This window comes from Centrocercus urophasianus, unplaced genomic scaffold, assembly GCF_019232065.1.
Source record: "Centrocercus urophasianus isolate 14NV4802_14NV808 unplaced genomic scaffold, USGS_Curo_1.0 seq_22, whole genome shotgun sequence".
In the NCBI taxonomy this organism is placed as follows: domain Eukaryota; kingdom Metazoa; phylum Chordata; class Aves; order Galliformes; family Phasianidae; genus Centrocercus; species Centrocercus urophasianus.
Genome location: NW_024884778.1, coordinates 14,709,447 through 14,724,820, shown reverse-complemented (window position 1 = coordinate 14,724,820; position 15,374 = coordinate 14,709,447). Strand labels below are relative to the sequence as shown.

The 15,374-nt window shown below is 42.1% G+C and overlaps 1 protein-coding gene across 2 annotated transcripts; it reads right to left on the bottom strand.

Moving 5' to 3' along the window:
- Nucleotides 1-1,821: 1,821 nt before the first annotated feature.
- RAB43 (RAB43, member RAS oncogene family) lies at nt 1,822-14,757 on the bottom strand. Of its 2 annotated transcripts, none has more exons than XM_042823163.1 (3): nt 14,530-14,757; nt 4,757-4,940; nt 1,822-3,791 (listed from the first exon to the last, which is right to left on the bottom strand). In XM_042823163.1, exons 1-3 carry the CDS (start codon nt 14,737-14,739, stop codon nt 3,538-3,540), a joined length of 648 nt encoding a protein of 215 aa, XP_042679097.1. In that variant the 5' UTR covers nt 14,740-14,757; the 3' UTR covers nt 1,822-3,537. The 2 variants fall into 2 exon arrangements, with proteins under 2 accessions (XP_042679097.1, XP_042679098.1); XM_042823164.1 differs by having other exon boundaries at nt 4,757-4,934.
- Between the last annotated feature and the right edge of the window lie 617 nt (nt 14,758-15,374).

Sequence of the window (15,374 nt, the reverse complement as noted above, 5' to 3'; positions counted from 1 at the left end):
AATCTGGTTTCCTCTGAAGTCAAAGAAACAGCAGTAAGAGCCCTGGTTTTCAGGAAGCTCTAAGAAATCTACGCTGTGTACAGAGAGCTTCATTTGGTTTTGTTACTCCCTCATAAAGTCACCTCCACTACACTGACAGCAGTAAAATCATTAGGACTTTTCTTCTGTTCTCATGTTTTAAATTATGTATATATATATATATATATATAATTTGTTTTGCAAAACAAATATTAGCATGTTTCTAGGTTTACATTTATTTGATACAATGGTTATGTAATTATAAAATCCCATCCATTATGATGGACTGGATGGCTAACCAGAGGTAAAATTAGCTTAAATCAAAAATCAGTACAGAGAATAACACTGCCCACGCTCCTGGGAACCACGTTCTGCTGATGATTTCAGTTCAGTATTTGCCTCTGCATTCCATTCTTAATTGTTATAGGGCAGGGATCAATGTTCCCTTCTGTGTTTATGTAATATTTTGCATACTTTGGGCACTGCCAAAACCAAATGATAAATACCTGGTCAGCCAAGGAGATCTGCTTAAAGGCAGTTAGTGCACCATAGTCTTGTTAATGATCAGCTGCCAGTAAACAGGTCTCTTGGCAAAAGTTTACGCTGTGAACTGTAATCATGTGCTCCTGGATTATTCACTTGATGTACATCAGCACATTTGTAACCTGAGAGCTGAAACCATTTTTTTTACCTGTAAATCTCAGATTTATTGCTACTCGCTCTCTTCATCCAGGCAGCCTTTAGAGTTAAAGGACAAAGCTTACCTGAAGCCACAGTCCCTGTCTTTTTACAAAAAACAAACCACTGAACCAGTGAGGGTCATCACTGGGAAATGCAGTGAACAAATCACTGACAAATCTCCTGTTTTCTGACTGAGACAAACCCAGCCTACAGGCAGAGTCACAACCTTCAACTGTAGAGTAAGAGAGAAATGGGAGCTAATACTAAGGAAAGGTCAGCTCCTTGGTCTGTGGCTACTCATTTACTAGACGGGACTTGAAACTAAGGAAATGGATTTCTCCATTTACTGTAAAAAAAAAAAAAATAATAACAATAATTTAAAAAAAAATCACTGACTGCACTGGAAGATTTATGTTACTTTTGTGTCTTGATGCAGTTTTAAGTTGATTTGCTGTATAAACTACTGATTTTGAGTAGTAGCAATACTGTCCTTAAATGCACATGAAATTTTATCTGCATGGATTAAATAATTTGGCACTAATCCTGCAGATACTGGAGGCTGAGCTTATCTGAGTGTCCATGTGCATGCATGCAGACCTGCAGGACTGTAACCTACAGATGTAAACTATGAGAAGTCATGACAAGTCCAATGCTTGCCAGTATTCTGTAGCTTAAGGACCATCTAACTAGGAGGAAAAACAGCAATCAGGACTGAATTTTAGCTTGGACTGTCTTCATAGATTTTCCTGGGAGCGGAATGCATGATTTCCAGGCAAAGTTTGGATGATTCTAATTTTTGGTTTTTAGCTACCACTGGGAATTCACTGCCTGCTATCTTTGGATGTAGGAGAGCTGAATATGTCCTGCAGTGCTACTGGGTATGTCCTCTAAATGCTACTGAATACTGTGGCTTAATCTGCCCTTCCATATAAAACAGTTGTGAAAACAATGCTAATTGAAAAAGGTAAAGCCCTTTCAGTCTTACAACTATAAAACTTGAAATCTAGGCCCTCAGGTTAGAAGCAAACAGGATACAAAGCCAAGCAATTCTTCAATAATCCTACCTCATACTTCAACAAACAAACAACAACAAAAAAAAAACGCAACAAAAACCCACAAACAGAAAGACCAAGGAATGATTTAATATTTTCTGTATGAAAATGAATAGCACTGAAATTAGGATCTAATAGCCCTTTCTTCAGTCTTCCAGACTTTCAGGATACCTGATATGCTGAATGGCTGAAAACAGGTGTAGCCTTGGTAGCAAACCAATCCACCTGGTCAAGATCCAAGATTTTCAAAAGGAACAAAGTGACTTCACTTCATGTGGGTGCTTTCTGTAAATGAGCTACTTTAAATTATCTAGATTGGAAAAATCATTTGTCACTTCTGAACACCTTTGCTTTAAGTGCAGATCTGAAGATAAGCCTGCTTCTGCTCCTTTTTCTAATCTGAGTTTGTGAGGTGCTTCACGTGTAAATCCAGGGAGGACTGCTGCCATCAGCATTTCAACTGTATCTACAACGTGCAGTACAGAGCTGAATCTGAAAGACAACTATGTGATTATGAAATCTATTTTACTTCATAATGTGAGTTTTGAGCAACAGTAAAAGATTTTCCCTGCTAATTGTTTTTAAGAAATAAACAGCAATTAGTGACAGGGAGAGAGAGAAGCAGAGGAATACAAAGGGGGAGGCAATCCCTCATGAAGATACTAGACTCTTAAAACCAAGAAGCTGCAATGCATGCAGTTCTCAGCTGATGTGGAAGTCTTCTTTCTAATTACATGCCCAGATTAGATTTAAAAAAGATGGTTAAAAATCAACCGAATCCTACTTACACCACTTAAACAATAAACACTCTGGTAACATTATGTCAAATGTATGACCAGAATTAACCCTGTATATGACCGTGAGGCACGTGGCAAGGGATGGCTACCACTCAGTTCAAGGTTTCTCCAGTTCCTGTTTCCAGTGGTGCAGGTCTTGAGTTTCAAATGAAATTAACAGACCTGAGGGCAAAAAATCCACGACGCTCACTAGTAAAAGGGTGTTATCACTGCAAACAGTAACAAATGCAATACATTTTCCCTCTTCTCAAGACTATATTTAAAATGACTGAACTGGTCCAACCCTGCCTGACAGCAAGTCACATATCAGCGTGATATCGCTCAGGGTGATTTTGCTATCTGTTAAAATGATAACTTCAGAAAATGAAAAAAAAAAAAACCAACCTGAGAGAAGGCTGCCCTTCCTGGGCCTGTTCCATTACTAGCTAGCAATCCACATGCCCTTGGACAGATGACTGCTATTTGGTCCTGTATTATGGGTATTTTGGAAATTGAAATATCTTTATCAAAGACATTCCTTGTCACTTCTAGGCTTTCTGGTCACTGGTGGAGCACTGAGGATTTGAAGAGACGCTGTCAAGCGTGCCTATTCTAGAAGTAACCTTTGCCAACAATTCCATGCTAAGTGCTTCAGTACTTTGGATGTGAGGCAGTCTTTTCCAGCCATCTGCCTCCTACCCTGCATCACCAGTTCAGAGTTTCTTTTCCCATGTCGTTCCTGGTATGACGTTACAGAAAAGGAAATGGCAGGGAACAATGCTGATTATGTTTTTACAAAGGGCCTAACTTTCAGGACTACCTCTCAGAAGTCCCCTTATTAAAAAAAGAAAAAAAAAAAACAACACCAAAGCAACCAGGATTGTGTCTAACTAACTTCTACAAAATGGCTGGTTTCACAGGAGGAGGAGAATATGGCTACTGTGCTACTCAGCATTAGGGTAAAGCACCATCTAAATTCCAGTAAAGTCAGGGATTTCACCTAGCTCATATCAGCAACCACACCCCCAGCCTTCTACAACGTCTTTGCTGTCAAGCTTGATGCTGTCAGTATTCTTCTCACTGAACATTGGGCCTCCATGCCTCATCATGAGCTCTGTAGCCATCTTCACAAAAGCCTCCTCCACGTTGCTGGAGTCTTTTGCAGAGGTCTCTATGGCACAGATGATATTATCATAGTGTTCAGCCAGACTCTGAGCTTCTTCCAGCTGAACCTCTCGAAGGTCACTTAGGTCAGACTTGTTTCCTGGAAATAAGAAAGAGAAATTTATGATGACTGTTTATGCCAGAGCTAGAGTTTGGTAGAAGGTTGTCATGTCACCAAGAGCAGCTGTAGAATTTCCATTCTTGGAGATTTTCAAAATTTAACTGAAAAGGTCCTGACCAACCTGACATCAACCTTGCTTTCAGCAAAAGGTTGGACTAGGTCATCTCCATAAGACCCTTCCAACTTGTATTTCAGTGTGACTCATATATAGAACAGAAAAAGTCAACAACCAAAGTGACAGGACTGAAGAGCAATGGCTGGAGAAAGAAAAGTGGGTTAGAAATGAGAGCTAAAATCATTTTGTGAGAAAAAAAAGAAAAGAAAGACCGAGTGAAAACAACAGCAGTCTTCTGGTTCCTAAGGACATCTGGGATACTGAAGTGCTAACAGATTCACAAGCCTCAAAAATGGTGTCTGAGTCAGAAACACTGGAGCTGGGAGGCAGTATTTCAAATAGGGAACTGATGGATTCTAATTGCACTGAAGTTCTTCCAAAATCCTCGGTCTGCTGAAGGATGTGGGTACACTGGTCCATCAAAACACGACTGCTTGATATGATGGAACTTCCTGCCCTAGAAACTTTACAGTTGTACTCATCAGAATAGCTATATAGCAGCTCTCCTTCAGAACCTGGGTATTTGGGTACTTACTTCACCACTAAGTGAGACACAAGGGTTTAAAAGCTGGCTTCTGATACAGAGCTGCCTAATGCTTACAAGAACTTAATCAAAGCAGACAGGCTTCTTAAGCATATTTGCCTGATGAATCAGCACTTTCCGATTTAAAAAAAAAAAAGAAAAAAAAGAAAATTTCCAATAAACTCTATTATGTACACTGTGATTTCAAGCAAAACCAAAACTTTCAACCATCAGTAGGTACTGCCACATTGCCCAGCATCCTGCAGTACTGAGTATTAATATTTTCAGTCTGTGATTTTGACTCACCAATCAGTAACTGCACAATGTTGGAACCAGCATACTTTCTCACATCCTCGATCCAGCGAGGAATGGACAGGAAGGAGCCTCTCTTGCTGATATCATAGGCTAGGATTGCTCCGTTGGCGCTGCGGTAATAACTCTGTGTGATCGTTCGGAATCTCTCCTGGCCAGCTGTGTCCCAGATCTGCAACTAAATAAAACAAAGCATGCAATGACACACTGGCTAGTAAAGGTTTTAAAATACATTAAGTTTTCCTGAGTCAAAAGATAGGACTTGATTCAATCACCTTGTCATAAATCTCCCTTATGTGTAACACACTGTGGCATTATACTTTTCATGTCCTTTGATCATGATTTAAGGATAACAGTGTATACTAGAGAACTTTTCCATACTTGGCTGCCTGAACTTGATATCTGCACTGAGATGCTTTGGGTTCCAGCCAGCGAAGCTCTGATGCAGTCTGCTGCAGCAGACTATGAAATTATCACTTTGGAGTGTTTAGACCTATGCCTCTGTCCCTTTCAGATACAAAGAGCTTCCAGACACTTTGCTTTTAGGTGGTAGAACAGACTTCATATGGGAAGGAAGAAGAAATGCTCAGCTGATGTACTTTTGCCTAAATCCAGTAGTGTAAAAACTAAAGATTTAGTGTCAAGTTTTGAGTTCCCAGTACTAGATGTTCCAGAGGAAGAAGCCAAATAAAGAGAGAGAGTACACAAATATAATATCCTGCTCATAGGGAAAGTTTATTTTTAAATCCTCTTGTTTTGCAGGTTGTCTAATGTCCTGGAACATGACAGCTTGTATCATAGGAGCTTTTAATGTAAAGTAACTGTGGATTCCCATTCTCCATATAAATCTCTAATTCTTTCTGAATCCTTCACAACTCTTGGGTGCAAGCAATAGTAATAATGGAAGCAAAGATTTGTTTTTTAATAATTTTAAATTTCACTTCCCCTCCTCCTCATTCCCAAACGATGATAAATGAGACACCATTGCTTTTTTGTGTGCATGTGTGTGTTTGTACAATTCATTACATTCTGTACCTCCTCTTAATTGGATCGGACATAAGTAAATACTCTTGAGTCTTATTCCTTATTGTGGACCTTTTGTTAATTTGTTCCCCGCTCTGAACCTCTTTCTTTTAAAAAGCTGGCAGTAACTTCAGTGATGTTTTACACCAAGCAGTACAGAACCATGTTCAATGTATTATTTTACAAATCAGTATTTTGTTTCTATCATCTGATTCTGCTGCATGAAAGGATAAGACTTACTTCAAGAGGCGCCTGGGTGAGGAGCTACAGGATAGGGTTTAGTAGCTTGTGCTAGCAATGGTAATGGGAGGACAGTTGGACCAGATGATCTTGTAGGTCCTTTCCAACCTTGTGATTCTATGATTCTATGCTCAAGCAGAAATTTTCATTTTGAAAAAGGCTGTATTGATCAGATAACGTTCCTACGCTAAGTAAGCATTTAGATCTCAAACAATGTATGTACAGCTTAAAAGGAATCGATTCAGTGAAGAAGTACTTCTCAGTTTTGGTAAGTTTTCTCAGAGAAGGGAAAGGGACTGTAATGGACTCAAGAAACCACAAAACCACACTTATTATTGGAACTGTTAATGATCTAGAGAAGCAAGCAGGCAATTGCTTGATAAGGAAGTTAATGGCAGGCTTTTTATGTTCTCTGTACTCAAGTCTCCCACTAGACCTTTTTGTTCTTTATGTAGTTTAAGTTTCAGCTCTTAAGGTCATGTGCAAAATAAGGCTAATGATGATTACCCAACTCCTGGGAGGAACTGAGAGATATTACACATATAGAAGACTTAAAATATTTTTTTAAATAAAAACTTTTCATGTGGTATAAAATGATTTACCTGTAGAGAGACTAAGCAAGCTGGTCTTGGGCCTTATGCCATATACTGAATTTCAAAACCATCTCTACATGTACCTTCCATAGAATCACAGAATCATGGAAGTTGGGACAGATTTGAAGAGTTGACAGAGACAACCACCTGCTCAAAGTGAGATCAAAACTTAATTCTCTGAGGAGGATTTGCTCCATAATTTTCTGAGTGACCAAAATGAATCTGATCAGCCTGTAGTTGTCAGCATTTCTTGCTCTTTCTGAACTCGCGTATGACCTGGTGTCTCTGATCCTCACAGATTTCCACAGTTGTTCCACAGCAGTATAGCAACATCACAGTGACATCAGGAAGCTCTTACAGCACTCCCAGACATTTTTTACTCAAGTGTTTATGTCTGTGTCTTCACAGGACTAAATGTACAAAGTTGCTGAAGCTCCAAATCTCTGCTGGGAACAGCACAGACCACAGGCTTGATCTTCTGAGGAGCTCAAACAGCAATCTTCCTCCCAGCCCATGTGCTCCAGGTAGGTTCTCATAGAATTTTGATGCTTGTGCTTCTCTAATTGTCATTTCTCTTTTATGTAAAGACAGAATCATTCAGCTTTTTGTGAGATCTCATTTATTGTGGGTTTTTTTCCAGCGCTGAAACTACAGTACGTGTTAGCTCTATCTCTGTGACATAACCCATAAGCATACATACCGCCTGACAGACTTTTCTGTCGCTGCTCCCCTCGCTTCTTGCAGAAGGAGCTAGGTGAGTGATCACTCTATTTCAAACAAAGTCAGGCAAATAAGGACATGATTTGCTTAAGCTAAACTAAGGCTACACCGTCATCAAAGACTTGCCCTCCCAGCTGCATAACCTTGCCCTCTTTGTGCTAGCAGCTGTTAATCTGACTCACTATATGGCTTCACTCACAAATGTACCTAAAAAATAAGGATTTTTCTTTCGTTTGAAGAGTTAACACTTTGTAGTCAAAATCCCTGGAGATTTTCAAGACCAGACCAGTTTAGACCCTGAACAACCTGGTATGTTCTCAAAGCTGACTAGTTTGATCAGGAGGCTGGATGAAAGACATGAAGTTCTTTCAACCTGCAATACTCTTGATTCTATGCTTTTAGATTTAAAAACGCATATATATCTGCCTGAAAATAAATGATGGCAGGCAATCATGTTTAACAAAGCCAATTCAAAGAGACCTGCTTTGCACTTAGAAGAGTAGATCAACCCTAATACACAGGTTGCACAGTCAACTCTTGTTATCTGAGAGCATGTGCACAGGACTCTTACGGTTCTGCTGAGAAAACATTAGGCAAAATATAGGAAAACATTCCATGTATTTATATGCACCCATGCTCCTTGGATGGTAAGATAAGCCAAATGCTTTGTAGGCACTTCAGATTTTCTGCAGATGTTTCAGATTTATAGTGTTTGTACTGTTTATTTGATCTATCAATGTGCACGAGTCTGATATATCTAAACCAAACCTGCACTGTGTTATGGAACTGTAAATAAACAGCCATTTTTATGGGACTCGTGGAGTTACTTTACCAACCTGGTTATCTGAGGTGTGCTGCTTTAACTAAGATGCACACACATTCAGAGTATGTGAGGAAGGAAGATGGAGAAGCCATATGGAGTTACGAACTCCAGAAAATCACACATGCCTTTAAGTCAGAAGGTGGTAAAATATATGATGGCTTTCTGGAAAATCATTCTTGATTGTCTGATTAGGCTCAAAGAAATCAGAGTTTCAACCACAGAAACTGACCACGTTGAAAATGGTGAGTGATAGACTGACCAAAGAGCACAGTAAATTAGTGTTATCAAATGATTTAATTTGGACTTGTCTTGCATTGATAAACATATTGTTTATCAAAGGTTAATGCTTAACAACTGGCCTCAGGACTATTTAAATAAATTCCCCTTCCCTTATTTCCTACATAATTTATAAAGTACTTTTCCAATTCTTCTAAAATACTGCAGGAGTCCAGGTTTACCTTTGTTTGTGAAGCAGCATTAATAATAACTAGGAGTCCTGCAGCCAATAACTTCTATTACAAAGATAGAAATGTCATTTTATGTTATGAATTCTTCAAAATATAGCAACTTCCTTAAATTTTCCCAGCACTAAATGGTGGATGCAAAATCTCTGCTAAATGATTCTAAACCAATAGGCTGTGTCTAACAAATCACAACACTACTCCTAACAAGTCTTACTGAAACAATCTTGCAACTTTGACAGAAGCGCAAAAAACAAGCTCTGTATAGCAATATATCTAAAGTAACATTCACACATGCAACAGGTATGATAAACTGATCCTCTTGATTATTTTCACTACAGAATTTTCAGAGAATGAAGAATCACTGTTTGCTAAGCATTCTGCATTCCTGTTTGCTCTCGTGTCAGGAGTGTCAAAGTAGTTGAAAAGAGAGCTATACTTTCCTCTGAATATCAGATTACTGCTTCCATGTAATAACCAATTGATTTGGTGTTTTTAGCAATGTTAGTAAATACAACTCTTTCTTCCATCTTCCTTTCATTCCTATCTTTGATTTTTGTCTTCTTCCTCAAATATTACGCATTTCCCATTTTATTCTTTCTACTATATATGATACCACTGCACAATAAATTTGGGATTTATTTGGAGTCGACTCTCCCATCAGTCAGGAGGCAATACAGCTAACAAGCTGTAATTTTATATTACTTGCTATTTGGCCAGATAATAACACATTACATTATGAACAGAATATACATATGTTGCTCTGAAAGCAGTGCTTCTTATTTATTTCCACAGAAACTACCACACTTACAAGGAGCACAATACCACCATTTGATAGTGTCAATTCTCAGCTACAGAATGCACTTTCTCAACACAGGCACCACCATTAGCTGTGCATTTTCATTAGTGATGAACAAGAGCCTGCATGCCATGCTCATAAAAATAATGCACAAGTGGAGGTGACCCACAGTCACAGTGGCCACTGCTAAAAATGTATCACCCACCTCACCACTGTGCTCACACCCACTGTTTGTCTCCATAAGCGTTCAGCAAGTGTTGATGAATGTCAATTTGTACAATTTTTTCTGCATGGAGGAATTCAGATCCACTCCCTTGCTTCATACACGCTTCCATGTCAGACACCATTCTGTCAGGCTGCCCCTCTGCTGCCATCTGTCACATGGCGACAAAAGGCAATGGAGTATTGGTGGGGAAGGTTCAGCCTCCACTTCCATACCACCACCATCTGCCTCTGACATTGTGGGCCAACATAATAAAACAGGAGGCATTACTTTCAGAGCAGCCCTCCTATTTACAGCCATAAAGTCTGAATAAAAGGCCAGAACCTTCATAACATATGGACTGAAAAAGCCTGTAAGTTAAAAAGTGCAGTGGTACATAAAGAAGTATTTTTTTTAAAATGAATGTTTGTTTTCAACAATTCTCTTCTGCTGCTTTTCTGAAGACACAGTAAGAGAAAAAAATATCATAATGGAAAAAAATATTTGCTGTATGTAAAATACTTTAAAATGGCAGCATGAAATAGACTTTAAAGATACTCTATTAATTCATCAGTCCACAAGGAGGTTCATGAAAAGAAATGGAATTTTGTTATTTCTAACCACAAGTCACAAACTTGGACTTAGGAATATCCTTGATTTTCATTGTGCAAAATCTCAGTTCCAGTTTTATATTTTCTTACAGTGACATAACTGTTAAAAATTTTTGTTCTGTTTGCCACATTCTTTCTATCAGTCAAAGAACAAAGAATTATTTTATCAATAGGATTTTAACTACTATGCATTACACAAACAACCATGACTTTTGAGAACTATGGTCTCTGTTATCTAGGGTTTAGTTTGCTAAGGAGAGAGCATGTAATAAACCACAACTGCAGCTTATAAGACAGCACACAATAAAGCATTTTTGTTCATGAAGATAGCTTTACGAAATCAACAGTAGAATGGCTTAAGTTGGAGGGGACCTTAAAGATGATGTATTCCAAGCCCCCTGCTATGGGTTGGACTGCCAGCCACTAGATGAGGCTGCCCAGGATCCCACCCAACCTGGCCTTGAATGCCTCCAGCAGTAGGGCATCTCTGAGCAAAAAATGTCTTCTCAACGTCTAACGTCTAAATCTCCCCTTTTAGTTTGAAGCCATTCCCCCTTGTCCTGTCATTATCAGACTTTGTAGGAAGTTGGTCCCACTCCTGATCGTAAGCTCCCCTCTGGAAGGCCACAGTGAGGTCTCCCCAGAATCTTCTCTTCTCCAATCTAAACAAGCTGAGCTCCATCAACCTTTCATCACAGGAGATAGAGGTGCTCCAGCCCATTGGTCATCTTCAGTGCTCTCCTCCAGACACACCTCCAGCAGTTCCACATCCCTCCTGTACAGGGAGTCTCAGGCTTGGACACAGCATGGAGCCTCACGAGGGCAGAGTAGAGGGGGATGACCCTCTCCCTGCTGACACCCCTCTGTGGATACTGTTGGCCTCTGAACAGTGAGAGCACACAGCTGGCTCACATCCAGCTTTTTGTCCATCAGGACCCCCCCAAGTCTCTTTGTAGGGCTCTTCTCAAGGAGTTCTTTTCCCATTCTGTATACATATCTGGGATTGCCTCAACCCAAGTGCAACTTGGAAATCAAGATGGTAATCACATGCAGTTTGGATTTTGACATTCTAATGGACCTGCCACATCCCCACGTGCCACATCCCCACGTGCCACATCCCCACGTGCCACATCCCCACGTGGCTCTGTGTGACATGGTCTGCTTTTTAGCCCATGGCTCACAGAAGCCTGTCCCAAGATAGCTGGCTCATTTAATCCACTGGACAGTATCTCAAACTGCAAACAGAAATCTTAAAGAAAGTACAAGAAAAGAAACAGACTCGTTGGCACAGAGAGTGTACTTGTTCTTCCTCTCTGGAAGTGGTAAATCTCTGCAAATCTGTGATACCACATACTGGGGATTCTTACACTACCAGTTCTTTATGTTTTGTTACTACAGAGAAAGTTTCAGTTACCAGGACCATCTTGAATAGCTTCTTTCTCAGGCACTAGCCTCTCTTTATGTATGATGCTTAGTCAGCTTCAGTAGCTGCTGAAGCACTGGTGTATGAGACGTCATTTGAGACATTTGAAAGAATACAACTTTAAGATGAAAGTCTTGTTTGAGTTAGGAAAAAAAAACCATTATCTGCAGATCCTTCAACTTTACTCCCCCAACACGTTTCTTTTCCCCTGTTCAACAAAAATGCATCTAAAGGAAATCAGACTTAAAATCCTTGGGCTCCAGCTATTTCAGGCACATATAATGATAGTGAAAACATTCAAGGTTTGACACAGAAAGGAACACTAACACAATTAACTTGAAAATGTTTGCTTGAATCTCAAAATAAGTATCTGATTCATACTCACTCAGCTGTGTTGAAATACTATCCTTAGCCCAACTAAAAATGAAGCACAGGCTACTGGGGATGTGGAGGAGGTAGTGTCCAAATGCTCCTTGGGACTTTTTTGGACACGCTGTTGCTCTGAAAGAACTTCTAAAGATGATCCAGTTAAAAAAATGGATTTTTCTCATTTGTGCACCGTTTGCTGAACACAAAACAAGCCTTCTCATTCCTTAGGAAGATTCTGCCTTGAGTCGCATAAATCCACAATGAAGTTGGAGCTGCACAGGGACATTGCCTGGCATGCATTGTAAGGGTCTTAACAATCAAACTTTATTTTAAACACATCTTGGATGCTTCTTAATTTGAGCAACCCCAATTAACAACTTATGTGAAACACTTTTAAGCAAGTGTGTCTCACGCGACTGGCACAATGAGAAGTTGCTCTTGTGGAGAACATGTGCAGGCTTGTTTGCCAACACCTTAGGATGTGACCTGTTCGGACAGCTGAAGAACTCTTCCTAGCATCAGGAAAACCTCCAGCACAACCACACCTGTACAACGGGTCAGACACACACACCTGACACTGAATTTAACTACTAGAGAAGGGAGCTCACAACAGTGTAAAATAATGCCTCCTTATTTTCTTTTTCCTATGAAATGCAGAGCAAACCTTTCTACATTAGATGGTCTGCTCTGAAATCTCAATCCAACTGGAAAAGCCTGACTGAAATTTAACCTTTGCATATAATTCACACCTTAACAGAGCAAACAAAACAAAACAAACAAAAACCCCAAGCAATGTTTTCATATTCTAGCTGCGGCCCTGGCTCGGCAGCTAACAAAAACACTTACAAGGTAAATCAGCAGCAATATTGGATCAATTTGCCTAAATTTGTGCTTAGAATAACATTCTTCAGCCTGTGCACCCCTGAATTTTTCTAAGCAGAAGTACAGGACAATCTTAAGCAAAAGGAAGTCTCAAGAGGCCTACATTTTCTTGTCTTCTGTAAAGTACTGAGAAATAATCCACAGGTTTTGCTACAGACTGGCAACTAACGCGGGGATACTCAAGCTTAAGTACTGCCAACATGGAAGAGCACACCTAGGGAGTTAGCTTTATTTCCAGGGCTAGTCGTCTCCTAGTCCTGAAGTCCCTAGCTGAGACCCCTGGCACCAGTAACAGATACGTGTGTCAATCTGTGTGTCATCTAAAGTCAGCCTGGTTTCAGTGTGAGAGGAGAAACCTCTCTACTAGCTGCTCACTTCCTGGAAAGCGCAGAAGAGCACAAGCTGAGCATCTGTGTTTCCTGTTCAGCAGCTAACCTCATATGTCATAGAAAAAGGTGGAACACCACAAAGAAAAGAGATATCTTTGCTAGGTCTTGGACTTCTCATCTTTTTGTAAAAGGTGAGCCTTCATTTCTTCCATTTTCTAGAACTTTATCTGCTTAATATTCTGCTCACCACAATTAATTTGTAAGAAAAAAACAACAGAGAACTTTCACCCCTACTTTGTTAAACAAAATTCAGCTGCAATTATCATATTTCTTTCCATGTTTCATTTCAAAAGCTTTACAGTTTTACGGTCATTTTCTGGGCAATGACTGAATTTGTTCTTTTTAGTCCCATTGGGAGTAAGCAGAGATAGCTGTATGTCCTCATTCCAGAGGGGAACAGCACAGGTTTTTGTACCGCAGCCCCCCACAAGTTGCTGTGTGCTTCAGCCTCTCTTTCCTACTGTCTGACAGCACTCCTGCACCCAGAGGTCACGTCTGTTGTACGGAGTTTGTGCCACAGAGTAAGGATAACTTCACTGGGTAAAAATCGGGTCTACCCAAACAATTAGCTAATTTTCTATAGCACGAGAGGTGCAGAAGTCAAATTTAGGGTTTTGTGTTTTTTTTTTTTTTTGGATTTGAGAACTATAGAAGCTGCACTTTCTAGCACACTCCATTAACAGTGCCTTAAGACAACTTTTAAATATATCTAATTTAAAAAGTGTTGCCTGCCTCCTCGGAGGCTGCCAGCTCCAAATCCCGTTCTGCAAATAGAACACCGCAGCCGAGGTTCTTTCTGGTTTGCAAACAAACCACCGCCGGCCGCCCGGCTGGAAAGAGCGGCACCGCTGTTAAAGTACAACCCAGCAGAGCGTCCCGGGGCGCGGGTTTGCAGCTGGGCTTCTCCCAGCCGGGAGCCGAGTGGTTACACAGCTGGTCCCACTGCAGTTAGAGAAGTTAATATATAGGCTCCGTTCAGCCTAGTGCCCGAGGCCGTTTGGGAAGGAGGCACCGGAGCTGCGCAGCCCTTCCTCCAAGCACGGCAGCACCGCAGGGATGGATAAGTACGCAGAGGGCTGGGGAAGCCGGCAGCGGGCCGGGCAGCCCTGCGGCAGCCGAGGGCTGTGCCGTGCCGAGCCGAACCGAGCCGGCCGCAGTTCCCCCCGCAGTTCTTCCCGCCGGGCCGGCACCGCAGCACGGGGTAGCGGCCGTCCCTCGGCCTCGCTGCTCACCTTCACCCGCTTGCCCTGGATCTCCAGGCTCTTCATGGTGAAGTCCACGCCGATGGTGCTGCCCTGGCGCTCCGCGAAGGCCCCTGTTTTGAAGCGCTGTACGAGGCAGGTCTTGCCCACGCTGGCGTCCCCGATGAGCACCAGCTTGAAGAGGAAGTCGTAGCTCTCCTCGGGGTCGGGGCCAGACCCCGGCGCCACCGGGCCGGGCATGGCGCCGACGCCCTCGGCCTTCCGCCCGCCGCCGCCGAGGGGAGCCGGGCTCTGCGCAGCGCCCGCCGCCCCCCGCCGCGCCGCCCGGCCCCGGCCTCAGCCTGGTCCCGCCCCACGCCCGCCTCCCTCCGCTCGCCGCCTCCGGCCACGTCCGGCCGGGCCGGCGGCGGGGCGGTGTCGCTCTCGGCTCCGCCGCAGCCTCGTTTCGCTCGACGGCCTGTGGCCGCCCCCGAGCCGCTGCTGGGGCCTCGGTGGGACTCGGGTCGCGGTCCCACCGACGAGTGGCACGAAAACGTCAGCTGTCACGGGTAGCTGTGGGCTGCCGGTCGCTGCCGCTGGGGAAGCTACGCGTGCAAGTGTCCCCATTTGTTTGGAGTGACGTTTTCCCGATACGTTATTTCTGGCCCGTTTACAGTTACATATACGCTGAAATAAGCAGGTGCAATTGCACCATTAAGTCATCCGGGAAGTGCAGCCGATTTACTTCATCTTGCTTTTCATTTTTCGGCCTGAGCTGGGGTGTGGTTTGTTTCCAGAGTTCCAGCCCAAGGCTCGGGGCGATGGTTTCTCCCTGCACGGTGCTGTGCCGCTCATCTTTCAGTCTGTTAACATCATGCTAAGCGTCTGACATGTGA

Excerpts from the sequence above, each read along its gene's own strand:
- RAB43 (XM_042823163.1), bottom strand. The coding sequence starts at position 14,739 with ATGCCCGGCCCGGTGGCGCCGGGGTCTGGCCCCGACCCCGAGGAGAGC. Across the intron at positions 4,941-14,529 it reads TCCAGGGCAAGCGGGTGAAG|TTGCAGATCTGGGACACAGC; the intron begins GTGAGCAGCGAG and ends TGTTTTATTTAG. Across the intron at positions 3,792-4,756 it reads CATTGTGCAGTTACTGATTG|GAAACAAGTCTGACCTAAGT; the intron begins GTGAGTCAAAAT and ends TCTTATTTCCAG.